The sequence below is a fragment of the Athene noctua genome, chromosome 16 (assembly GCF_965140245.1).
Source record: "Athene noctua chromosome 16, bAthNoc1.hap1.1, whole genome shotgun sequence".
In the NCBI taxonomy this organism is placed as follows: domain Eukaryota; kingdom Metazoa; phylum Chordata; class Aves; order Strigiformes; family Strigidae; genus Athene; species Athene noctua.
Genome location: NC_134052.1, coordinates 6808891 through 6835995, shown reverse-complemented (window position 1 = coordinate 6835995; position 27105 = coordinate 6808891). Strand labels below are relative to the sequence as shown.

At 41.8% G+C, this 27105-nt stretch overlaps 1 protein-coding gene across 10 annotated transcripts in view; it reads right to left on the bottom strand.

The window, feature by feature from the left end:
- EYA2 (EYA transcriptional coactivator and phosphatase 2) overlaps positions 1–23314 on the bottom strand; it is a 102789-nt gene extending 79475 nt beyond the window's left edge. For 2 of the 10 annotated variants that reach the window (XM_074919927.1, XM_074919926.1), the window contains exon 1: positions 22374–22591. In XM_074919927.1, coding sequence (XP_074776028.1) covers positions 22374–22438 — 65 coding nt within the window. In that variant the 5' untranslated portion in view covers positions 22439–22591. The other 8 variants (XM_074919930.1, XM_074919932.1, XM_074919931.1 and 5 more) reach the window with 8 other exon arrangements.
- Between the last annotated feature and the right edge of the window lie 3791 nt (positions 23315–27105).

Here is a 27105-nt window from a genome sequence, read left to right as displayed (position 1 = left end):
TTTTTCCATACAAGCAGCTGAATCATGGATATTTTAAAGAGTAGTTTATTAAGCACAATACAGCATATCTCTTACTCGGCTCTATAAAATGTGCCCAGTGCTGTACAAAGCATTGAAAAGAATTTAGATTTGGAACTTGCTGGCATCCACTAGCACAGCAGGAGAATTGAGAGAACTAAGCTAACAGCTGTCTTGAAACACAGCAGATCTATACTGTATGTATAGTCATTTAACTGTAGTTATCTGACTTATACCAGATGACAAAATGAATAGTGCTGGTCTCTAAACTAATGTAATACATGGCAACACCTAAAATACACTCTTCTGACTCCAGGTTGCTCAAGTTAGTTGCATTGCTTCTTAGCGGAAACATTCAATTTTTGTTAACACAAAAGCAACCCAAATAAAGGCTACATACAAGTTTATCAAATATCTAGATACGATGGTTCTGTTGGTCTTTTGCACTGCTATAGCACTGAATTTGCAGGCAACACCCAGCAACTGAAAACTGGCATCATTTAACAGTTCAACTTTTTTTTCTGTGGTAGACGTTTATTTTTTAAAGGGAAGAAGAGATAACATCAGCAAAACAGTGATATAACCCTTATCCTTATCTGTATGGAAACTTAAATCTAAGTATTCATGCAAGAATGCAATGCATGGGAAATACTGCTAATTGGTTTTAGAATTCGAAATTGAAGCTTGGTGAATTCAAGGGAAAAAAATGTTACATTAGTACTGCCTGGATCTATGAATAACTGAGTGTATAAATCAAATTCTAGAAAGGTTGGCAAAATTACCCTAATTTACAGCAAAACTCTGTGTTCATGCCAAGAAAAGCTGTATGGTTTTCAACAGGGGCACCAAGGTGGGCAGAACCTCAGGTTTAGTTCTCACTCCAAAATGTTTTCCTGTGGCCTGTAAAAATACTGCACCTCCTACCAACCATCTCTAATCTTCCTTACAGCCTGACGATCATTTGCACTCCAGGGATGAAGAATGGCAGAGATGTCACAGACTTGGAAGGCAACTGAGCAAACTTCTGTGCATGCTTCCTGTGAGGATGGAAACTGAAGATGTCAGAACCAGAAATCACTCCTTCCTCATATTCTGCCAGTAGCATAAGTCAAGATGCTAAGAAGCTTTTCACTGTCATTTTGTTTAAATATTTTTCAAGACTGCTATCGAGGACAACACTGAGGTAATATGAAAGCTGAGCTTGTCTTCTCCTCTCCACCTCCATTCCCCAGGCCCCCCTCTCTGCAGTTTATTTGGCAGAAAGGCGTTGCACAGAGTCTCATCCAACATTGCTAAGGGAGTGTTCCTGAACATGATTAATTTGCTAATGATACAAATCTCCAAACAGCATGTTAATATTGCTGATGGTTTATGAAATGCCAGAGATCATTCTCTTACCAGCAATAAGCTCTTTCAAGCTGGTGGTTTTGTATGAAACCTCTTGCAATTGCTAAGACCACTCTCATCTTTGCATTGCTCCCAGACAGTGCACAGGCAGAGAGCTGCAGTAAGGATTTCTTTAATGAACTGCTGGTTATGTATACACACAAATAGTACTGAAGGTCAGATTATGAATTCTTGCATACTTTCATATGCAAAAAGCCCAAAGTTTGCTTTGGAACAGAGACAAGCCTCACTGTGCTTCGTCTGCTCTCCTCCCAAGATGCAAACGTGCACCAGCAATTGCAAAACTAGGGAACATGTTTCATTTTCTCAATTGTTCACAATATTGTCCTTGGCACCCCAATGGTCCAAGGTACATGAGTAGAGATTCCAAAAATAGTCTCAAAAACTTCAGTAGTTTCTCACATTTCTTGGGCAGATATTCCCTATGCTGCACAATGCACCTGAAACCTGTAGTATCACCTCCACAACTTACACTAGTCCCAGCGTCCTCTTGACCACTAGTGATCACTAGTGATACCAAACTCACCTCAGTTATGATTTGACTACTTTGATCAATGACACATAAGGATGTATTTTTCTTCTTCAAGCAACATTTGTAGTCAGCCTGTGGTTTCCTTGTGATTATTCAAATTTATGCAGACTATCAGAGTCTGCATAATATCCCTACCTATGTGGGATAATCAGAGATAGCTGAAAATATTTAAGATATTCACTATGACCAGCCAAGAATCCTATGTCTGCTTTTTCTATCCTGACAAGTTAGCCCTTGCTTAAATATATTTAAAAACTGGAATAGCGGGGATTTATAGGACAGTTTTGGAACGTTTCCTGAATCACATGGACTGGCATTAGCTACTAATTCCTATAAAAGTGGGCTGCTGCAAGATACCTTTGCTGAATGCCATTTGAGCTTGTTTTTCAGTTGCTACCTTCCCACGAGCATGCTGTGTTTCTGAAGGGTGCGGTTAGCTTTCTCCCTACTGCATTTACTTGTCTCCAATACAGTGTGCTGAGACATAGTTGGAACTCTATCCAATTTCACTGTCTATAAAATAAGGCATTAATTTGTAAGCATTAATAAACATGCCATCTATCAGAGTGTGCGTGCCCAAGGTTATCCAGGGGGATTTTCCACTAGCAGTGCCTCCAAAGTCAGACGTTTGAACCACCTTGTACACCACAAACTTGGGTTATTCTGGGCCTGCCCTGCATGCTTTCCTAACAAAGAAACACATCAATCTGGTCAGAATTGTAAACAAGTGATTTTTGTATTTTAAAAAATCCTTCTCAATCCTATCACTATGCCTCTATCCATTCTTCATGCACAGTTACCTCACTGAAATATTTCGAAGAATCCCATTCAGTAACGGCACGTATTTCTCCACACTGTTACTGTGGCATCTTCTCTAAGGTTCTCCAGATTACAACACTACACTGAGAGCATCTCAAAGTTCCTATTCCAAGCCCCTAAGAAGTGTAAAACCTGAATACAAAGAGAAGTAACAGGCAGGAAGACACAAGATTTGGGAACACAGCAGGAAATCCAGCTCTTCCATTCATATCACAACTAAAAAATGACAATCCAGAATTGAACTGCAGATATACTGTCTAATAATTGTAGTGGCTTTGTTTTAGTTTAGCACAACTGATTAACGTGTATGCATTTAACACTAGGGCACTATCTGTTATAAAAACAAGAGTTGTGTATTGGACAGAATAGCAATTTTAAACCTGCAGTTTGTTTTGTAATGTAATTCTGGTTGCATTTAACAGGCAGGAGAAAGAGAGTACTTTACATGTATTTATTTAAATGTACTTCTGTGCTCAGACAAGCCTCAGAGATTTGGTTGTTTCAACTCGACAGTTCTGTCCACAAGCTGGTAAAGCCATTATTGCCACAGAAACCTCACAGGAGCAATAAAAAACCCCAACCCAAAACCAAAACAACCTATCTTAATCTGCATGCAGACAGTCTTACTGAAAAATATGCATGCAATCATGCCATAATCAGCTCTTAACACTAACAGCAATCTATGATGCCAGAGATCACCTGTGAGTTATGCTGTGCATTAGGCTTTTAAAACTATTAAACATTTCTTTTAACTCCAGATGGGCTCCACCTTGGTATTCTGCTTCCAGCCTGAAATGAATTGTAACTTCAGGCACAGAAGTAAGGCTCTAGGACCAACACTGCCGCACTCCTGGAAGCAGAAATGTTTGAGCAAAGGTGAGGAGGTCAGACAAGGGCAAAGTCCAAAGTAATTTTAAGTGGTTCAACTAAGTAGGGAAGGCTAATGGGAAACCATTTTAATTTATTACAGTCATCCCCAGTGAATAAAAGGACAACGTTTTTCTTCAGCAGCTTGATTACAAAGCAGTAAATCCCTCTGTGTATATAAAAGACCTATGAACAGTATAGATCAAATGCCAAAAAAAGGTTTGCACTATATGTTAGATGCAGGAATTAGAGTTGGGAATGGTTTTAGATATTCAATCATTCTCATTTTAAAATATTCCCAGCATATACTCTGTATATAGGAACAGATACGTGTACTTAATTCTGCCATTACCATTTACAAAGTAATGACATTTTTGCAGCACACGTTTTTGGACCTTTCAAAAAAAACCCCTAAGAAACATGCTCTTGAACATAATAGAAACAGGTCACCTTTCCCTCTCTCCCCACACACACCACCTTCTGACTCTTGCTGGCAACAAAAATTTATGCTGCTTCAAGTACTGACTGCAATTTCTACTTTATAGACCCTAAGCAGCAGTAAACAAGAAAACAAAGCACAGCTCAAGGTGACAATATATTTCAGCAGCGTAAACATCTTCAAGTAAGAATTATACCAGAAAAGCATCTTCTCCAATTGCTGACAGGGTTTTTGTTCAGTGTATCAATTTCTTTTTCCCCAAACAGTTGCCAGTTCTGATAGACCCATAAGCCCACAGACAACCAGTAACTCAATTTCATCACACTGTTCTAAGGTGGGGTTGAAAAAACATTTAAAACTGTGAAAGTTGCAGCTATTCAGCCCCAGGTTCTTTTAAAATGAGGGGGTTTTAGTCAGAAGCAGGATTTCTAGGCTTAGAATGTTCAGCCATTACAAATTAGTGGCTTTCCCAAAGCTGTATAATTCAAAGGCAAAACCCAAATATTTGGTTTACTTTGTAACAAAATAATAACCTGGGCAGTTTGTATCTTGTGTCCATACTGTTTTTCCACTCATTTTTCTCTGGTTATGAGAAATAAATATTCTGAGGCAAGAAGCACTTTAGTTACACCAACATACAGAGTGGGGCTGGGACCTCAACCTGCTGCTGTAATACAACAGCCACCAAATACTGTCCAAACCATAAACCACCTTTTTGTAAGTAATTTCAGTAATGCTTGGTAAATAATTTTGTTGACTCACATTTTCAGAAACCTTTTACTGGCCTGGCCTTTTGAAGAAGAACATCAGTCCTACAACTCTGGAAACCCTTGGGATATAAATCCTATCAGCCCCAAAAAGCTACTTAAAAGAGATGTTACATGATGTCTTTGCACATGCTTGCAAGGGGCCTTTACACAAGTCTGGGGTCATGATCACATTACCAATGGCTCAGCTATAGGACGGTAATGCTCCTTGTGAGCATTTTTCACTTTTTCCTAACTAAAGGGCAAAATGCTTCTGCTGCTGGCAACTCTACTGAGCACACCTGCTTCATCAGACACTCATATCAACACTACCCAACTTCACTGAGTTGAACTAACACTTTTTGTTGCACCCTCAACCAGGTTTTGGGAAGATCAGTGATATCTTCAAGGAACTTTTCTATACAGTAAAGTTGTATGCCACAGGCATAGTGTAATTTTTAAGATGTTGAATTTTTAACTTTCAATCCATTTATCATCAGTAAAGAACATTATGGCAGTTTAGACAGGTTGATATCAACTCCTGGCCAAAGCAGGCTCTAATGTTTGTGTTCTGTCTGCCCACAACACTTCCTGTCATTTCTACTGGCTAAAATGTTCTTTTCTGTGGTTTTGCAAAGTGTCCCTCCCTGCTGTGGACTATACAACAACAGTTGGGTTTCATCTCATATATGGCTCTTTCGAGCTCATGGGGAGCAAGGGGAAGGAGCGAGAACAACGGGGGATGGGACCCAAAGCTAAATAAATCAACGTTTCTTTGATCCTTTGGGATCAGGATGCTGTAAAAACACATGGTTATTAGAACTGTGAATTTATTGGTAAAGGAGTTGGTTACTGGCACTGTATTTCAGCATGAACTTACATTATGGTACTAAGTACAAAGCATTCATTCTGTTTGTGGCTATGAGCATTAATCTCTTCCATGTGCGGAGAGGCTGTGTGATAATTTAACTGAGATTCCCGTTGGTAGTCCAGGCAAGCACTCATCAGCTGCAGGGCTTTCAACAATACACAAGCAACAGTTCCAAGAGCAAGTGATGTAACTAATGTCCCTCTGAGCGCTACCAAGCAGGACTAGAGCGGTCTGCTCATTTCAGGATTTTCATCCAAGTAGGTTGTCAAAAACCCGAAACTAAAAGGTGAGTTTCTCCCAAAACACTTCAAATGCTTAACTTTGGACAGGATTCAATAACTAATGGACTTTGAATGAAATTGTATGTTTCTAATATCTTGCATTTGCCTCAGTAATAAGAAAAGGTCTGATCCTGATTATTAAAAATGAAAAAGTAATTTGAAATGTTTATGTGGATGGCAGCTTTATATGCAGGATAGAAATGCTCCAACTGCCTTTTCAATCCAGCTGGAACAAAGTTTTCATTTTTCTTTTTTTGTGAAATTTCATTTATTATGAGTACTATGTCTTAGTAAGGCAGCTGTTGGCAGCAAGCTGTGAAATTAAAGTTGAGCTGGTTAGTACTAAGAGCCAAGATATAATATGCTTTTGTCAGAGAGAAATTTTTCTTGTATATATGTAACCTACAGTCAATAATTAAAATAGTTAGTCAGCCAATCCTACCAACCCCACTTGAAGGGAGAGTTAATGCTACTTCAAAATACAATTTCCAAATTGTACAAATTGCAGCCAAAAAAACTGGGATTGCTATAGTTCATTTCAGTGAGGTCTTTAAGTAGCCAGTCTACTAATGACTTCAGAAACCTGGAAATGAAGGATTTTTGATTCTCATCACTGTCCTACTAACATGGTTTTAGATTTTGGGCAAGTCACTTCTGACAAGATCCCAAATGGGAATGAAACCCATGTTAGTACCATCCACTGAGGATGTCACAGATAGCCTGAGCCTAGAGGAAATCATCCTGGGCTTCCTATGACCGGGGCAAGCACTCTTACCATTCAGCCATGATTTTCCTCCAGCTTCTCTGGCTGTCTTAAAAGAAAGCAGCAGCAAACTTCACATCTTGCTCTGAACCTCCTCTGGAATGTGCTTAAAACGCACATTTCAAAAATACCTGCCCAAAAGTGCCCTTGGGAACCAGGTAAAGGAGCATGACAGGACTTGGCACATGCTGTTGGAAGTCCAAGTCAGGTAAGGGCTGGAATTTTATAAATTAAATGAATAAATTAAAGACGGAACATGAGAAAAATGCCTAAACTAAAGCACCAAGCTAATTAATCCTCAACAACTAAATTTACTACACCTTGTAAACAGACTTCTTTCCCAAATTGTTGCCTGGCAGTTCAGTTATCATGGCTAATAGCAAAACTGTACCATCATCTATCTTGGGATTTGATTAGCTTCAAATGATTGTCAAAGTTCAAAGACCTTACTACTGACCAAAGATGCAACCCTGTCCTCTCCCCAGCCTAGCCACAAGCTCCTGCAGACTCCTGCAGCAACATAAGTCTGTATACAGCCAGAACAACAACTGATAATTTTTCTGGTTTTCTCAGCTGGATCAGCAAGTTGATCCAGTTTGTAGTATGTCTGATAGCACTGACATAGAGGAGGAGAAAGGAACATGCAGCTAGGCTGAGGAGGCCACTTCTTTTGATGTCAACACAGCTCTCTGTCAGCTTAATTCAGTCCTGAAACCATACTTGCTATCTATCAACACAACTGCTCCAAGGAGGGTCCCACTACTCGCAGGGTGCCAAGTAAGACTGCACAGATTACTTCACTGCTTAGGTGACAGCTACCTGTACTTCCCTGTAAACATAGGATTACAGTTAAATACTCCAATACAGCTGAAGTTGGCACCACTTTTACTATTTTAATGTTAACTGACAAACAGATTAATTTAACACAGCTTTGAAGACTATGACCACCCCACCTACTCCATAAACTACACTCACGTGCAGAGTTCGAGTAAGCAATTCTTATCTGACATCTGCTTTAGGTATTTGCAACACTGTCCTATTTGCAGGGGTATCAAACTACTTTTGGGGCTTATTTCACATCATGCATGTACCTTGGCAGCTATCTACTGCAGTAAAAAAACAGAGCCAAAAAGCTCTACTAGATAACTAGAAAACTAGCATTTAGGAATTGGTGGGAGACTTCACTGGTGTTTAGTATCAGTGAACATAGTGGCTGACTACAGGGTACTTGCAAGTTTTTGAGCAGGAGGCAGCTTGGCAGGTCCTTTCCTCCATGCAATTCTTTTTCTGAAGAGCTTTTTAAGGGATATGCATAGGGTTTTACCCTTCTGAAATCACACACATTGTTAAAGACAACTGGATCATATCTCTTACGTATCAAAAAATAAATCTGACTGGTCAGTATCTAGAGAGTCAAAATCCTCAGATCAAAAAGGCACTTAGTGTGCCCATGAAAGATGAAGAGCTGGTGGCTATCACAAGTATTGCCTTGAAATACAAACTCACAGATTCACAGCAGTATAAAAATAAAAGACTGGCAAGAAATTGGAATGAGAATAAAAAACATATGAATCACGCACACAACTAATTAAACATGAAAATTGACTTTGCAGTCACTTACCTTCACCATTGTAAGTTAACACTCAGCAGAACAAATTTGAGCAGTGTATTTTGTACATTTAGAGTCTGGGAGAAATACATCTTTTAAACTTGTGTCAGGGTAACATAGCTTCCTTTCCAAGGGCTGATTATTTCAGGCCTCCATAACTGAAGTGAAAAATGCTTAAGACTGAACACAAGCCTTGGTTGACAGCACTTAAATGAGCCTGGAAATCTTCAAATTTACAGTGTCAGGAATTGCTGTGTAACCTCTAGGCTAAGACTTCAGGGCAAAGCATACCTACATTCAGTCAACTCACAGGTTAAACTAGTCAAATTTTGGCAACTAGACCCTGGCTTTCTTCTGTGCATATGCAATACTCCAACTTCTGAGGACTTCACTCTTCACTGACAGACCATCTGAAAAATGCCTCCACAAGTCACATGCCAGCTATTTCTTCTCTACTAACATTTGATTTGCGGATTGCAATCCAAACTGCACTTCCAAAGGTCACAAGGGTGTATCAACCATTTGAGGCACTGCAAAAAATGCCATGACAGAAGTCAGGGCTTAATTTTCAGTGAGTCTGAAAAAAGCCCAGTATGCACTAACCTTTAAGAGTATATGCCAAGAATAATTACGGAATTTTAAGTTCCAGCGGCCACAAGATTGCAGGTTCCATACTACTTCTTCTGGTAATGGTATCTGCACCAACACAGAGCGCATCCATTTCAGGAAGGACAGAGAGCATCATGTTGGCAAAACAAAACCCTTTCATTAAGGAGACATCTGGGCCATTAATAGTATGTCTCCTGGTGGAGGCAGCACCTCGCTAGATTGAGTTTCAAACCAAGTTCTGCATGAGGTGTTGAGCAAAACAGAACTGGCTGCAAGCAGGACAACACAGGCCTGGTGGGTTTTGTTTACCATATAGTTAAAGGACCACTGAATGATTAATGAAAGACTGACAGTTTCTTTGTACAGTGGCAAACAGTATTTTGGGCCAAGATTTCAGCTTGTCAGATTAAACATAAAAATGCTTAAACAGAGCTCTCGCCTGAGCTGACTGCCACTTAAATGACTTTTCTCACTTGCTTCCCAGGACAAAAACGTAAGTGTAAGGCTCTCTTGAGCAGAAGAAAGAAGCCCAACAAAATGTCAGTTTGCCAACAGAGCATCTGGCACATTAATATCTGTGATAATACTAGCACCATGTAGTCACCTTCACTTACCACTTTGTTGGCAAGATCCCTCTCACAGTAAACCTACTTCCACTGAGAACAGCAGGATCCTTTGCCCTCTGCAGAAACACTCTCCCCTGCACACTCCAGGCTCTTCCTAGGCACAGAGCTGCCATCACCATCAGGAATAGCAAGTGGCTCATAAGGAACTGAACACAGATCTTCCTTTGTAGTGTACATCAGGTAAAGGATGACCTACAAGCTTCAGGTTAATGGCTTGAAAAGCTCTGAAGCCCAACATTTAAAGAAAATTTTAAATGTAATTTAAGCCCTGAACACATGACTAAAATCAGAGGATGGCCACCATTTGATAGCAAGACCACCTCATCTGTTTCTACACTCTTGGTATGAATATTAATACAATACATGCAAAACCTCCCAAACGTATAGAAAGACTTGGCCTCTGGAGAGATGGGGAGCAGGATAGGTTCTCTACAGTAGCCTTTCCCATCTCTAGAGTAGTTACAAAATTACAAGCAACTTAAAATCAAAAAACACTCTCAAGAAAACAGATTTAGCAAATATAAAATCCTGAACATGGAAAAAATGTATCCCTAGTTCAGGCAGTCATTTAAAAGACAACAACACATTTCAACACCCAGAATGTTACTATACAAGTGCGATTAGATTATTAAAAAAAAAATCAGTCCTTAAACATCAGTAAAGCACAAGTTCAATTTTGTGTGCAGGACCACTTGTGCCCACAAAATACCCAAACAACCCTTCTGCATCAACTCAGGAGACTTCTGAAAAGGCGGACCTAATTTTAGCTTTCAGTGATGAGGCACCGCTCCTTATTATCTTGTCTCTTACCTCAGGCAGGACACTGGAAAAGCAAGACTGACCTGTGTCATCCTTCCCTTTCCTTCCCTGTTGTAAAACACTCTAAAACCGGCAGCGATTCCCACCGGAAGGGATGTGCAATCACTCCAGATCACAGTCCGATAGGAATAAATACAGTGCTGACTTGGTCATACTGTATGGGGTGTCTGTACCCGGGCACTGGCAGGGGGGCTGCAGGGGCCTCTGACGAGGGGCGAGGGGCTGCTCCGTGACGGTTCCAGCCGGCTCCTCAACAGACCCCGGCAGGGCCTGGCTGAGCCCGTCGGAGAAGCCAGTGGCGCCTCTGTAAAAGGGCAAAATTCGGTACGGCAGAAAGGAAAAACATGAGAGAAACAGCCCGTGCGAGGCCTGCGCCGAGGCCTGCGCAAAGGGCGGGAAGGAGGCGCTCCAGGCGCCAGAGCAGATTCCCCTGCAGCTCCTGCAGAGACCAGGCTGGAGTCGGTTCTCCTGACAGGAACCGCAGCCCGCAGAGAGCCCCCGCTGGAGCAGGGGAGAAATGCAAGGAGGAAGAGGAGGGAGAGGTAGAAAGAAAATGTTACATGCTGACTGCAGACCCCCATTCCCCAACCCCAGGCCGCTCTGGGGGAGGTAAAGGAATCGGGAATGAAGGAGCAAAGTTGAGCCTCGGAAAGGGGGTGGGCAAAGGTGTTTCAGTTCTTGCCTTTGTTTCTCACCATCCAACACAATTTTAATTGGCAATAAATTAATTTTCCCCAAATTGAGTCTGTTTTGCCTATGATGGTAATTGTTAAGCAATCTCCCTGTCTTTATCTTGACCCACGAGCTTTTTCATTGCACCTCCTCCCCCAACCTGTTAAGGATGGGGAGTGGGAGAGGAGCGGGGTGTGCATCTGGCCACCAGCCCACCACGCAATACAAAAGTGTTTCTTGTTTACCTCAGTGCTCTGACTGAGGAATACACTAAAACAGAAAGAAACCTAGCAAAACCAATAGATTTACTTTCCAGTAATCTGCTTCTGACAGAACATAAAAGTCTTCCTTTTCTCCAACTAATCATTGAATGGCTGAGATTAAATCATACTCTCTAGCAAGAAACTGAGAACTGTGTTAACATGGCCTGGAGTCTGCAGGACATGCCAGGGCTTCCCCTGCTACATAAACACTTTTACCACAAAGTTGTCGCACATGTTGTTTCTAACACGTACGCTGTTTGGTGCAGTACTGACTTCCCAAATCTCTAACATCACTGAAGTCCTAACACTGAACCACTACTTCTGTCATAGGTATCTACTGCTGATGCGCTTCCTGAGTGACTTTTTGGGTTGTACTAAACAGTAGGGGAAGAGTAAAGCAGAAAGCCCTCAGGAAACTAGATTGCTGCTACTGCAGGGGCATGGAATAGTGCTGTCTGCTCCACCTGAGAGCATCTGCTCCTGCAGAGGAAACCAGACCAGTTGCTGTGATTCTTGCACCAGTAGACAAGAGAGGCTGCTTCTGCTACCTTTGCTGCCACTGCCACCACCTACTTCACATTCTAAAGCTAGTCATAAGCAGAGGTGTCTTCTATGTAATATTCACGTTCACGTTGTACCATGCCCACTCACATATGACTTGAGTGCAGAACTGGTTTCTTAAGGGAGGGAGACCAAAACCCTCATTCTACTCTCTCCTGATATTGCAACGGCTCATGCTCCCCCTCTCCTTACACTGAGCTGTTATGAAACTGCAGTACTAGAAGGACAGGAGCAGAGTCAAAGTTTTGTTATTGCAGCAAAAGGCAAAGTGATGACACTACACAAGTGTCTGGACAGTGGAATAGTTCTCCGCTGGGAAAAATGACTTGTCAAGACTCAAATGTGGCAGACACAGCATGATCTTCGTTGTCAGGTTTGAGCTGTCAGCAGCTGCAGATATTCTCTAGCAGCATTTTCACCTGAACTATAAGTCTTGGACCCAATTCATTTGTGATAAAGCATAAAAGCCATCAGTAAGCAGAGTGTGACTTTTTTTAACAATACAGTTCCTCCTCAAACAATTACCAGGATGCAGTACGTGCAGTTTAGAGGAGAACAGAGCGTCAGCCTGGGTATTACTGCATGTCAGAGCTCCTCCTCTGGAGTCGTATCGAGTGACTTTCCTCCTCGAACATGTCCTAATGAATTCCACTGACGCCTGCAGGTAAAATCCTTCCTGAACTGTTTTGCACTAATTGATAGCTTTAAGTTCCTTCATACCGCTTCGGCTGCTTTCCAGACCTTTATTTTCCTCCTTTTTGTAAGTATCTGCAACAGGAAGCTGCACTCTGTTTTCTCACTGTACGTTTCTCTTAAAACTGACATCTTTGCATTGTAATGAAGGAACCCCTGGGTATTAGTGACAAATTAGTCACCAGCTAAAGAATACTTTCCTTCCATTTCTATACCAGGTGGAAGATATTAAAATCTCTGGAGGAATTTTGCCTATTCTGGTACAATAAATCATCACACAATTTTCTTTTTAAAGGGACTTAATTTTACTACCTTTAAAACTTTACCACAAATAAATAATCCCAAAATTGTGTTAATGTAAGATTAAAATAGTCTCATGAACTTGATCATTATCATAAATAACATGTATTTAATTTTACTTTTACATTTTAAATGTAATTTTTAAATAAGGAATTATTCCTTTCTGAGAACAAAAAAACAGCTACCTAACATAGGTAGAAGTATTAGCTTCAAAAATTTAGCAAAAAAAATTTTTCCCTTGTTTGCTTAATTATCTAACTTAATAGGGAGCAGTATTTTTAAAATCTACAGAAGATATCACAGAGTCTGTAAGAAAAGGTGAAGTCTTGCACTAACTACTCTATGTTGAAGGCCTTGTAAAGTAGAAGTCAAAGTAGAGCAAAAAAAAGCCAAAAAACACTTAGGTAGTTTGCTGAAGTCACAGGCCACTGAAATACAGCAAAACATTCAGGGAAGCCAGAGCTTTGTCTTTTTAAATTTTTTTCCAGAAAGTGCTCAGCAATGTTTTAATAGTAAGATATTATTAAAAACTTGATACTCAAAATGTTAACTTTACAACTCTGCAAACTTTGTGTCATTTTAGTAGGTTTTTCTACTTTGTAAGACAGATAAACTTCCATAGTTTATAATTAATACTAAATACTACATAAGTGGCTTATGGCTTCCGATTAACTGGCTTCACATACAATTATGTACTCTTAATCATCCATTAAGTCAATTTTACGTGTTATAATAGGTCCATTAAGTAACCCAGGCAGCAAAAGAGTTTGTTTTACAACTCATAGTAACACTAGGACTAAGCCAGAAATTTAAGAGCCCTGCCCTACCAGCAAAGGGAGGGCGGGGGGATGTCTATCAATAAAAACAGTACCTGAAGTTTACATGCAATTGTTTCTTCCTCTATTTGCCAAGGAAAACGTGAGGAGCATAAGATCAATTAAAAAGCAGAAATGTAAAACCAAAGTGTTAAACGCTACTAGATATTTAAGATCCCACAGTGCTTCTTACAAGCACAGTGCATCCCTCCCCTGCTTCTCCCGGGGGAGTTGCAGCTCCGATAATTGCTTTCTGTCTGCTCACAAAGTTCAAGTTCAAAACAATATTCATTTTCCACTTCCTGTCCTAAACCAGGGCACAATGCTTCTGTGCATCGTTAAGCAACCATCCCACTCCACCACAGATACAGTTAAACCGCTGTTATGATTGAATAATCCTGATTTGTGGCAGGGGGGACTGAGGAAGGAGAGGCACTGGGCTTTAAGAAGGAAAGCGCCAGGCTCCACCATTAATGCATCTGACCTTTAGCAGTGGCATCCTTTATTACTTTCAATTCCAAACCAACCATTTGTCTCTACCCCCCACCCCTACTTTGCAGGGGGGCATAAATGGTGTTTCAAAACTAATCTAGCCCGTAAGTTTTGCTGGATCTCTCTACAGAAGACTCAGTGTGCTTTCCTAGTCCCCCTCCTCAACTATTTCTCTTCCCCAAATTATACTCATCTGCTGCAGTGAACAGGAAGGATGGTTGCCAAACAAAATTAAATCATACATAATAGGCAGAATACACCTTCTTTTGAACCACAACTTATAATGTGCAAGTGCAGAGATGTTGAAGAGAGCAAAGTCTTTTTAAGAACAGACAGCAAAAGTCTGTAAGACTTTTCATACAGAAGATACTTCACATTGCCTTGTACAGGGTTACACACATTTACAGCATTGCTGAACGATTATGTATTTTAGGTCAGAGACCTAAGCTTGCCTCTTATTCATAGGTAACTGAATTTTTATAAAACCAAGATTGCTCTGAAGTAGATATTTACACAACAGGCTACCGAGGCTAAACAAAACAAGGATCTTTATACCATAAATAAAAAGAAAATTGACGTCTGCCTTGTTTTCCTGCTACACACCTAACTCCACCAACACACATAAGATTATTAGGTCAGATGAGATGTTATACCAAGTATTAAGTCGTATCACTGCAAAGGTATTTTGGTGCAGAAGGTTACATCCACTGTTAACTGCAGGGGCTGTGGTACCTCCCTCTCAGGGACCTGTACTGGCTTCCCACCCAAACTAACTGCTGCTGAAAACCTTAGCTAAGTTGCAAATAAGGCCTATGAGTGTGGATAGCACAGAAAGACGGCAATTACCACTCTCCTTTTGCAAGACTTAGGCACTGAAGATGTCAAATGGACTTGCATTAATAGCGGTTACAATGTGCATTTTAAAAAAATATTTTTTAAATCACATGTGCAGCAAGTACATAAGATTTAAAGCTGCTCTCTTTCAGTAAGGGATCAACCCTTATTTGAGTGAAATGACTGGGAACTGCAGTGGCAGCAGGGCCGGATTGAATATATTTACCCACAATTAAACACAAGGAGAATATTTATCTATTTTGCTACAAGCATTAAGGCTGACTTACTCCTAACTCTGTACCTCAGTGAAGAGGACTAATATCAATGTAACACCAAATGTAAGCTAGCAAAAAACATTCTTTTATAAATTCAAAAGATAAAGTTAGCCTACTAAAAAAAAGAAAAATTTGGACACAGCAAATATAACATTCAAATGTTTTACTTATAAAAGTGTCGTGTTTCATTAAAAATTGGCACTTTTTAGTTTATAAAAGGATGGAGAAACAATCTCTTTTTTAAATAAAAAGTATTGCTAAATTCTGAACAAGATTCTAAGTTGTTTCAGCCACAGAAACGGGAAAAAATAATAAATTTGCAACTAAAATTGACACATTGACAACATTTACTGAACGCATTTTGTAAATACATTTTTACTTGACTTACAAAGAATCATCAGATAGTTACAACATGGTAATTTAGCACAGAAGAGCAGTCGAAAGGGGAAAGCAAACTGGTGATACAGATCTATATTCAAAACTGATCAGAGTTATTTCAAAGTAGCTCCAGGACAATTACACATCAAAAAGCTGAATCAAACGTTGTCATCAAAAGACACAATTTGCAATAGATGCCAAACTTGCCTTTAAGACAGCGGATGAGCCTCTCTGTGTGGTGCGCAGACTAAGTCGTAAATAACTGAGGCCCCCAGATTGCTTTGCTTACTCAACCTATTTAAAAAACACAAAAACAAAAAAATCAGATGCCTGCCCCACTTTCCCCTCACTGTTTCTTGTGGGTGCCTGAGTAATCCTAGAGGCATTTCCAGTTTTTAAGGCATTTGCTGAGTTTAAGAAATTTTCCCCACGTCCCCTTGTCTTTGTCTGGAAGTACCAGGCTTTCATACTCCAGATAAGTTTCTCTGTGAAGTCTGCCCTTTCCAGCATAGAGAGAGGCGTCAACTCTCTGTGGGTTAAGTAGTTACTATCTGGGCTGACTAGTATTAAATTGTTCATTTAGGATTATTTATTTATTTCACTGGGCTGTTTTCCTTCTCAAAAGCAAAGATGACAAACGAGAATTTCCACATGAGACTGAATGCATAGAGTTAGGCACCAAACAGCATGAAGTTAGCAATTTTCTCAGACCTTTCTGCACATCCAAGAAGGGGCAATTAAATCTGGACCTTCTTTAATTACTGCAACCAAAAAGTAGGACACCACTGCCAGGAACGGGCAGCAGAGAGAAACCTTGTCTGTGGAGTGACTTGGCTCTGGTCAGGCTTGCAGTCTGTAGCACTGGTTTACTTAAAAACATTCCCAAAGAAGTCTACTATTGTTGAAATAATTCAAGACTTCCATTTCCCTGAATTATGAAGTGGTGCTGCAGCAAAGGCAAGTTGGGGTTCTACTGTGCATCAATTTCCTCTCCAAAAAGCAAAGGGGAGATGAATGACATGGGCATTTCATACAGCACTCATGCAAAGACATGGATGTGAAGAAATCTCAGGTTTGTAACCAAATACTTTAAACCTTCATTTCCTTGAGAGGAAACCAGCTGGGAGTAAGTCAGAAATGGGCTATCATCAAGGAAGTTTCTAACATCTGAAAACAAACTTCAATCAATTCCTACCAGTCTCTGTCCATCAATAACAAACCCTTCACCTGTTTTTCAAATTGGTAAGGTCCAAATCATATCCAGGCTCTCCTGGCCTCAATCCCATTTTCACTCTTTGTATTCAAACCTGGCAGCAACAACAAAAAACCCCCAGCAGCCTTTCAAACAACAAAATCCCACACCCCAACAAAACACGCACTCTGCTTCTACAAAAAAAATGTCAGTCAACAAATAGGCACAAATTTCACAATGGCTGAGGTCATTCCCTTTAAGTCATTAGGGTTTGTGGGTGAGTTTTCCTGGTGGTTTTAACATTGGTTTCTGTGATTGCAGTTATGCTTATTTATGCATTTAAGGCGTATGATCTAATACACTTAGGTTTAACTACTTCATTCTTTTCACATTCTTTCCAAATTATAAAAAGGATTCTTGGTGTTTTCACTGCCTTGGTAGAGAAACAAAATTGCTGTCCACATAATTTCTTAAAAATACAGAACAGAGTAAGTGCTTGTTGAAAATAATTCAAAGAAAAAGCCCCTACACCAGACATTCCCCCCCCCATTTTGTTCTCTCTACCCTTCTGAGGGAACCTACTATTTTTTAGAAATAGCTGTTTTGCTGGCTTGCTTAAAACAATACCCAGGCCCTCAGTGTACTTCAGTTACAACTTATAATCAACACAGAAGTTCAGTTTATTTTTTTTAAATCCCTTCTATTTTTACTGTTATGCTTTAAAAAAACTGCACATTTGTGGTATGCTTCATTCACATTGCATCTTCCACAGCCACTTTGATCGCTACAATAATGCTCATTTTATTCAATGCCTTTTGTTTATTATCTACCAGGGGTCCTTGCTTGATAAAAATCATAGAAGTCAATTTTCTATTTTTTTTTCTAATAAAAATCTAAATTATCTTCTGCCTTCAATGCAAAAAAAGTCCAAACAGCCCCCACCACCCAAATCAGGCTGGAGAAATTCACCAACTTGTCAGAAACATTCAGAAACATTCTCAAGAAGCTCAAATAAAAAATGAAATTGTGTATACACGTGTACATCTCTTCCTCAATATTGTGTGAAGTGCACGGCAATTAGCTTGTATACATAAATCATATTAAAACATTTTAAATAACCTTTTCAAACTTGAGGCTGTGGTTACTTCTATATAAGGTATTTCCAGCGTCCCTGATACGGTTTAATACATCCAAGCACATTTCTAAGCGGGAGAAGGAGCGGACAGCACCCCACAAGCTTTGTTGAGCCAGAAGGGCCCATTCCTGCTCCGTCCCCTGCAGAGGTGCCACCTCTCATCTTGAGTCTCAGCTCAGCATCACCACTAGGTACAGTTGTTTCAAGTCTGACTGTGAACCCGTCACAACAACAAAACATTATTTAGTGGCATACAAAACGCTCTGAACTTCACAAGCCGTCGGACCTCCGTCTCCCTGATTCTGTAAAATACCACAGTTTACAGCCACGCACTCTGTGGGCACCACAACATCCCAGGGTCCCCTCTCCCCTGCTTCTCCTCCCTTTCCAAGCCACTTTTTCTAATCAAACCCCAACTAAAACAATCCTCCACAAATTACAACAAACTTTTCTTAAAATTCCCCATAAACCTTACCGCAACGCTGCAGCATACTTCTGGCTTTCCACAGCGCCTCTGTACATAAATACGAGGGAAAATACTTTAGCACGGCACTAATGAAGTATTTCCCGGACACAGCAGAGGTGACAAACAGAATGAGAGTAAAGCCAAGATGCCATCTCAACTTCAGGCAAACAACCTCTTCTGACCTCTGTCAGCTCCCGTACACTATTAAACAAAAAGTATTCTCTCCATGTTAATGAACCATGTACAATCTAGCAGATAACGCTGATGTTAAATAAACATGTTTATATGTGACTCCTAATGCTAGGACTTAAGCATCTGCAGACAAATAATTTTAAATGGAAAGGATTATGCCCATGTAATCTTTCTCCTCTCATTTTATACAACTTTGAAATAACTCAGATACATAATTGAAGCCCAAGTAGAAAGTCTGAGTGAAAAGAGGTTTGGCTATTTTAAATTAAATATTCAGTCTGTGACACACTCACTGGAACCATCTATGCACTGACCGCTATTTTGGATCTACACCTCTTGCAGCTGTAAATCAAGAGCAACTCAAGAGCCTGCCGAAGAAAGGAACTGGATCGGGTTCTGTATGCCGTGATCAAAAAATATTTTGCAAGATGACTGCAGAGTCCTAAATCCTTATTCCCACTTTCTCCTTCCTCCTGCTTCAATACTCTGGTAGCACCAAACATACCCGCAAATGGCAACACCTCCAGGCCCCAAGTGACCCAACCGAGACGGGCAATTATTTGCATTCTAATCGAGGGGCTTATCCTCACCCGATTAAAACAAGGTGTTTGTTAAACATCATTACTTGAGTTAAGATCTGCAAATAAAGATGAAGTATTGTTTTAAGAATCAGACTGCCATGAACAATTGTTTTCTGATGAGACCTTTTAACAACAGTCCCAACCAGGACGGACTTTCTGGCTTTTCAGTAGAAAAGGAAGGGAAAGAGATTTGCTGAGTTCTACCTGTTCATATCAAAGCAACTATTATGCCAAGAGGTTTGACTAATTATACATTTAGGGTTTTTTTAGTAGATATACAATTAAAAAAAAATTTTGTACTTTTTACTAAATTAAGCCACTGAAGAGGAGGATGTATCTAAAACCTGAATGGCTTTATTTTTCTATATGCCATTGTTTATAGTCTTGAAAACATCTTTTGTTCCTTCTCGATACAACTATTTTTGTCCTGTGTAGTACAATGTTAAATTTAATGAAAAGAACCTGATTGTTAGACCAGGAGATTATACCAAGTACTAACCAAGTTTATATTGATATAGCTGTGAATAATACACACCCATACAGTAACTAGACATTGGAAATGGCAGTACAAGATTTTCCTACTTGATCTACCAAATGACCCCTCCACTTATGGGATATATTTAAAATCTTCACATTAAAACTGCAGCATTCCATGGTTCATGAAAAAGATTTGAATTCGCAACTTCATTTAACAGTTCATCCCTAATAATAGTTACCCCAGCCAGGCAAAATTATTTCAGAAATATTTTCTTAGCATTCTAAGAACTTCTGCTAGTTTTCACAAAATTTTAAAAGCATTTTTCACTGCACAAGTAATCTTAACAATCATTTCCACAGATTAAGTCTAACAACCTGTGAATTTATTGCAGAAGGAATTTACTGCAAGGAATAATTAGTCTTCAGCACTGTTCTTGCTTGTTCTCCAGTTGAAGACACCTTAAAACCATCCGGTTACAACAAAATTTGCCACGAAAGAATCAAATCTTACCGAAGAGAACTATAGCTGATTTCAGAATAGCTGTTTTACTACTACACATCATAAATAACAGTTGGGAAGACAGCAGAAAATTACTAACTACTTTAATTGTTTTCTTTGTCGGCAGTGTGTACATACACACACTGACATACAAGTACAGCCACACTGACTTCAGTATGATGCCTTACAAGCTTGAAGTTAGCAACTAGTTTTTGCAGGATTAATAGTTAAATTATTAACATTTTCACAAAAAATCTAGCATATCAACCATCTAAGCACAAAACCACACAAGATTCTTTAAGGGATGTTCTGAGATAGGGTTCTTCATACAAAACACTTAACTCCTTTGTATAATCAAGGTGTATCCGCACACATCGTGTAGTTGAACATGGGACTTGTTGGAGGGGGAGTTATCAGCAACATTTTTATTTCTCCCTAATGAAGCTTCTTCTAATGAAATTTAAGACTGCCAAGGTTGTGAAATATTTGAAAGAGGAGCCCATTTCAAACATTTCAACCAAATAATGGTGATAAGATTAGCGAGTCATGGGAATCAAGTCTATGTAGTATTTTAAAAGAAAATGAGCTGAGGGGAGCAGGCTAAGCAAAGCAAAACAAATCGATGAGCCTAAAACCAAAAGAGTACACTGCTTGTTATTTAGCCAAATGTTTTGATCTGTTGGTGGGGGAGCAGAAGAGGCACAGGAATTGTGTGGTCAATTTGATTCAATAACTTCACAATCTAATTTTGCATCACACATTAAGTTTTTTGGGTTTTGTTTTCATGTTTGGTTGTTTTGTTGTGTTTTGGGTTTTTTTTTTTAATACAAAGAGATGTAAGTTAGAATAATTAAATCAAGTTATCAGCTGCTGTGACATTTTAAGTGACTTTTCAAAACATGCTTAAAAAGTTTCTGGAATGTTTCCAAAGCTGCAAGAACTGATTATTTTCAAGGCATTTGTACTGTAAGTCTTTCCTACTTGCATGTGTAACATTTAAGGCCACATGATACCTAGGATTTCAAAGCAGAAATAAAAATTGAGCTCTGTTTAAGAATACAAATAGTTTATTCATGTAATAAAAGATGAGCAGAAAGAATTTATCCTGTATGTTGCAACAAGTAACACAGAACAATGCAACACTAAATGTATGAAACGATCAAAGAAACATTAGTTTAGACATAGAACAGTTAAATATATGCCACCTTTTGTGGACCGGACTGCCCTAATATACACAGACATAGGCAGAAAAAACTTAAGACGTGCCTTCTCAATATACTGGGGGGGGGCGACGGGACTGGACGACGGACCTTCTATGGATGGCATTACAGAGATAAGAAATTCTCAGTAAATTCATAAACTCCATGAGAAAGATTCAACAATAAACCATTCCTGCCAGTGCCTATAACAGCGCTAAGGGATGTGTGAATCTGATACTATGCTAAGCAAAATGTCTGTTAATAAATTTGATGTAGACCAATAACCGGTTTATTGGTTAACCGTATATATTTTAACAATTAAAATTTTATACAACAGAATATATCATTATTTGAAATGTCTGAAAAAAGTAGTTGTATACCATGAATAATTTCCTTTAGAGGCCATTCACTGGGCTCAAGCATAATTTAACACTAAAAAGTTTACTTAAACTGCATAAATCACAGTACAAGTTTTCCCCACGTAAGCAACCGCGAAAAAGAGCATCAACTCATTTTATTTAAACGCACATTTCCGTTTTTAAAGTAATTACTAAGCGAAGCCAGCTTTAAGGTAAAATCAAACGCTACGCTGCGCATCAATTGACTACCCCGGTTAATTCCAGCTCCCAACTCCGCAGGCAGGACCCCAACGCGCTGCCGCGCTTCGCGCCACGGACCGGCACCGCACTGCGCCCAGAGCCGCTCCGCGCCCGCGGAAGGCGGATCACCGCGCTCCTACAACGCCGCCGTCCCCCGACGGGTTGCGGGGCGAGCGCCTCGCTCCGCGCAGCGCCGTGCCCTCCGCTCCGCGCACCCCCCGGGGGCGGCTTCACACTTCGGAGTAGCCGCGGACACGCAAAGCCCCGCTCAGGAGCCCGCGGGCGCGGGGCAAAGCCGCTCCGCGGCCGCGCATTCCCCCCCCCCCCGCTCCGCTCCTACTCACCAGAGGCGCAGCGCGGAGCCGCAGCGCTGCGGAGTGTGCGCGCCCGCTGCGGGCGCAGTGAGCATGTGCGAGGCAGGCGCGCATGCCCGCGGAAGGGAGCGGAGCGGGGCGGCGGCTCCGCACCCCGCGCTGCGCCCACCCCCCCTCCCCGCCGCACCTCCCGCCGCAGCCCGCGGGCTTGCGCGGGGGTGCGGAGCGGCGCGGCGCGGTACACCCCGACTGACCCCCGCAGCTCGAGGGACGGCGCGGGGACTTTCAGCCGGCTCATCTGACCTGTTGCTTCCCCGGTAGCGAGGCCGGAACGCGCGGCCCCTCCGCCTGTCACCGGCGCCGCCGGGCCCTCCGGCGCTGCCCGCCCCGCACCTACCGCGCGCGTGGGGCCGCGGCGTGGGCAGCGCGCGCCCTCGGCGGGGTCCCGCGGGCGGGGGAGGAGCCTCCCGCGGGGCCCGCGCGCCCGGCAGCGCAGTCGCCGCCGCCCCGGAGCGGCCGGTGCGGCCGCCGCCGGTCTGGCGGGGGGCGGGAGCGCGGGGCCGGGCGCTTCCCCCGCGGTGCCCGGCAGAAAGCCGTCACCCCCCGCGCAGGCAGCAGGTACCTCCCGCCTAACGCGCCCCTCGGCCCTCGCAGCTGCAGCTTTATCTTTGTCCGAGCGGTCGATGCCCGTTTAGGCGCAAGTTTTTAAAGGGGAGTCGTGGTTTGTAACTTGGACGCCTGAGCACCACCTTACCTGTAGGCTCTGCTCCCGTGAAAATAAACATTCTCGCTCCAGTCCTCGTGTTACTGATCTCTAGTGACAATCTTTAAATACCAACTTCGCGGCTCTTGGGGACATCTGTTTTTCTTAGCGCGCTGCGCCACAGAGCTGGAGGTGCCGCAGACCCGCAGAAATACCTTGGCTCGCAGCAGCCACCCCGCTGCGCTCACAAGCACAGAGCATCTCGCAGCTCCCCAGAGGGAAAAAGTCCCCCGGGAGATCCTGCTTCCAGCTCTGGTCTCCTCAGGGGAACCAGGCTGGATCTGGGGCCGTACTGAGGTGCTGCCCCATCGCCCGCATCAGCACAAAATCAGAGTCTCGGGCACGTGCACCCTGAGGGGGACTCCTGCTCCTGCCCGATGCGCGAGGGCCGCCTCTGTCAGGTGTGTCATCCTCTTCCCCGCGCATCCAAGAGATGGGCAACGGGCACCTTCGGAGGGCTCATGCTGGGGAGATGGGGCTGGGGCCTCCCACCGCCTGCACCCTCCACGCTCCCCTTGAGCTGCACGCCGTGCGCTCAGCTTCGCCTTGCCCGTGCCGGCCTCATCCCCGCACAGGGCGCGACGGCTGCCCCTTCCCGGCGTACCTGCTCGCTGGGGATGCGGCCCGGCCACAGCGGCATTGGGACGTTTTGTTTCCACAACCCTCTCTTCCTCTTTATTCCCCCGTCTCACCAGCCCGAGGCAGACTGCTGCTCTCCAGTTCTGTCTCCCCAGCACTGGGGAGGCATCAGAGGAGACCTACAAGCCCTCGCCCCAACAGCTTTTATTACACCTAGCCCTTTCCTCAGGAAGGAGATATCCCATGAACCGCAGTGGAAGAGCCAAAGGAGCACAAAGGGTGTTGAGTTCAGGGTTTGAACAAGCTGCAGCCCACTCATGGATTTAACTCAAAATTTTGACAATGGAACAAAAACATCATTGCAACGAGACAGCTGTTTTTACTATCAAAATCTCTCAGATCAGTTCGACTGCAAAGTGTGTTCCTACAGTCCAAAGGAGACAAAGCTCCCAGCATCAGTTCGGAGCTGGCAGGCGTCCGAGCATGAGCTACCTCCCGCCGGCCTAGAAAAACCAAAGCTCTTTCAGTTGTTATTCCCCATCAGTTCTCAGCACTAACCCCCTGATTTCCCTATGGATTATCTGCAGTTCTGAGTTTACACTACTCTCACATTAAACTCAGGAAGATCGCTGGTTTGGAGGACTTCCTTGCTGCCTTTCTTGCCTGTAATCATGGTTCTGGTGAGGAGTCTCTGAAGTACAAGAAAGCCTTTAGATCCATCTTAAAAAAAAATCTCTTCCTTTGCCCCACTGCCCTGCCCCAAAACCAGATTGCCACATTAGCTTCTTTTGAAGCTGGTCTTAACAAGTAAGTTCATATATACTAATCATCTAAAAATGCCTTGCATGCAAAATTCACTCGACCCCTGATTTCACAACATATTTGAATATATGCTTAGTTTTATGCATGTGAATAGTCCTACAACAATCAATACAATTATTTACTTAAGTGCTTAAAGCCAGGCAGTTATTTAAGAATTAGTATTGTTTGTGGTAACGCCATGGCAAGCCAGTCAGAGACCAGGACCTCATTGTTTGTACAGCACCCTGCACACAAAAAGACACTCCTTGTCCCTTTCAATATAAGTAATTTTTGTAAGTTGTGAATTGGTGCCAGAAACACCTTTCTTGAGCTGGTGGGTAAACATTATTTGTCTACACGAATATCCTTTCTATTTACTAAAAACATTGTATGCAATATTTAGAAAAGTAGATAAGGGCACAGTGGGAAAAGAGTGCAAAGAGGAAGATAAAGGAAATTTTTCAGTTGGGAATTTTAACTATTTTCATCATTGTTAGTATCCTGCAAAATACCTGTAGATCTTAAGAACAGTTTAGAAAGGCAGGGGAACAAAATGGCTTCTGTCCCACAGGTGAGACTCTGGGTTGGGGTGCAGAGTTCGTACAGCTGCATGGGGTACCAGGCTGCAAGACAAGAGAGAGTAGGAGCAAGTCCTAGTAGCTGGCTCAATAAAAGTATCCATTTCATCAAGCTGGGTCATTGTTGGCCAAATGATGCCAGGGATTTCTCCGAGTGGTGGATTTTTTCTTTTGTCACAGATCAAGCCAAGTCTAGAAGGGAGTGTGCCTGACTTGCTACCCTGGGCTTATTCCCATGTACCATAAACCTAAAGAATAAAGGGAAACTGTACAGAAAGCTCCACATATTCACCAAATGGAAGTGTTTCCAATCACCTGGCTAGGTGACAGCGTCTTGGACAGGTTGAGGAGCTAATGGTCCCCTGTTTTGTGCATGTCAGGGGATCGAGCAGCCAGCCCGTACCCTATCCTTAGGGCACATGGGGAGCCACCTTCTACCAGAGCCTGGGGTCCAGAGAGCTTATCCTGTAGTGAAGGCAAGCCTACAGCTACACCTCAGCCTCTCCTCTGAGGAGGCAAGGAGCTAGATCATAAAGTTTAGTTACTATGGAAAGTGTATTTCCCTTGAGGAAATCTTTCCAGTTTCTGCTGTCCAACTCATGGTCAAAATGAACAAAGTCATATCAGTACAAACTGACTCCATTTTTTAAAAACAAGAAATGAGCCAATATTTAACTTAATATCCTCTCTGAAAATTAGGATGCCACACTGGTACAAACCAAGGTGAGAAGCCCTCAAACAGGGTATAGAGGATTTATTGGGGTACTGAATATGGTTAACCCCAAGGATAGAAACACCCCAAGTCAGACCCCAGCTGTCATGAAATTGCTTACAACAAAGTGTAAGATCTCAAAAGCAATGCATTTCGGGCTCTTACTAATTGTTCTCTGGCCCTTGGGTTCATGTTTTCAATTTCTCTTTGCAACCACAATGCTGACTAACTTGCTTGTCTTCTAAAATTAAAACAGAATCTCACATTTTCATGTTTTCACATGATGCCAGAGCTCAGGCTTTGTGGGGAAAAAAAAAAAAAAACCCAACACCCAAACCCAAAACACCCCAACACTCACATTCTAGAAAACTTTCAACAAAATTGCGAAAGTTGGCAACCATAGTATTTCCTAACACATTATTTTGTGGACTGCAGTGAAATTTCATTCTCAAGGCTAATGGTTGCTTCCTCTCTGGTAAATGCCCAGAATTGCTGCTGTTGTTATTGTTAGAACATCATTAATTTATGCAGTGCTTTAAAGACAGAGGAGAGGTACTCTGTCCTCAAGTAATTAGAGGATAAATAACACAAGCTAGAGACTATTTTAAATTTCTTTGTTGCACAGCTAAACAGAAATACTTTTAAAAGAGCTATTTCATGTATTAGTGCTCAATCCTGCAAGGTACTAAAGATCTGATTCTGGAAAGACTTTAAACTTATATTTAATATTAATGCCACCAGGCTGACCTCAGTGCAATAAAGCACTTAATACAGGACTGGCTACTTAACAGGAGTGCCATCCGAGGGGAATTAACGGTGCTATACTTGGTTGCACTTTTGATGCCAAAAGGCTCATCACCTTGTAGGATGGATTCTTCCAGGGATGACAAGGGCCGTGTCAGGATCCCAGTGCTAACTTCTCACATTCAGCATTCAGAACCAGAGCCATCAATTTCAAGATTATTCTTATTTCTAAGAAATACTTGTTTGCAAAGTCGCAGGCCACAATGTTAAACAAGTTGTTAGTTGGGTCTTTAGTACTGATGATAAACCAGTATGTGTTGTTTAGCCTGCTTCATCAAAATTCAGAACATTTGTAACTGATAAACAAAATGCATGTTAGCTATTAAAGCTCAAAATTAGGCAGGCAGTAAAAAGTAATCTGAGAGGAGGACTGTAGCTACTGATACTATTGAAGCTGGTCTTAAAACATATGGTTTCCAATCGTTGACACAATACACAAAAATAAAACCCTGCAACTGAGGAGTGCATGATCTTTTCACCACTAAATGATCAAATATGCCTGTTTGTTTTTTAGTTTTATGTCCC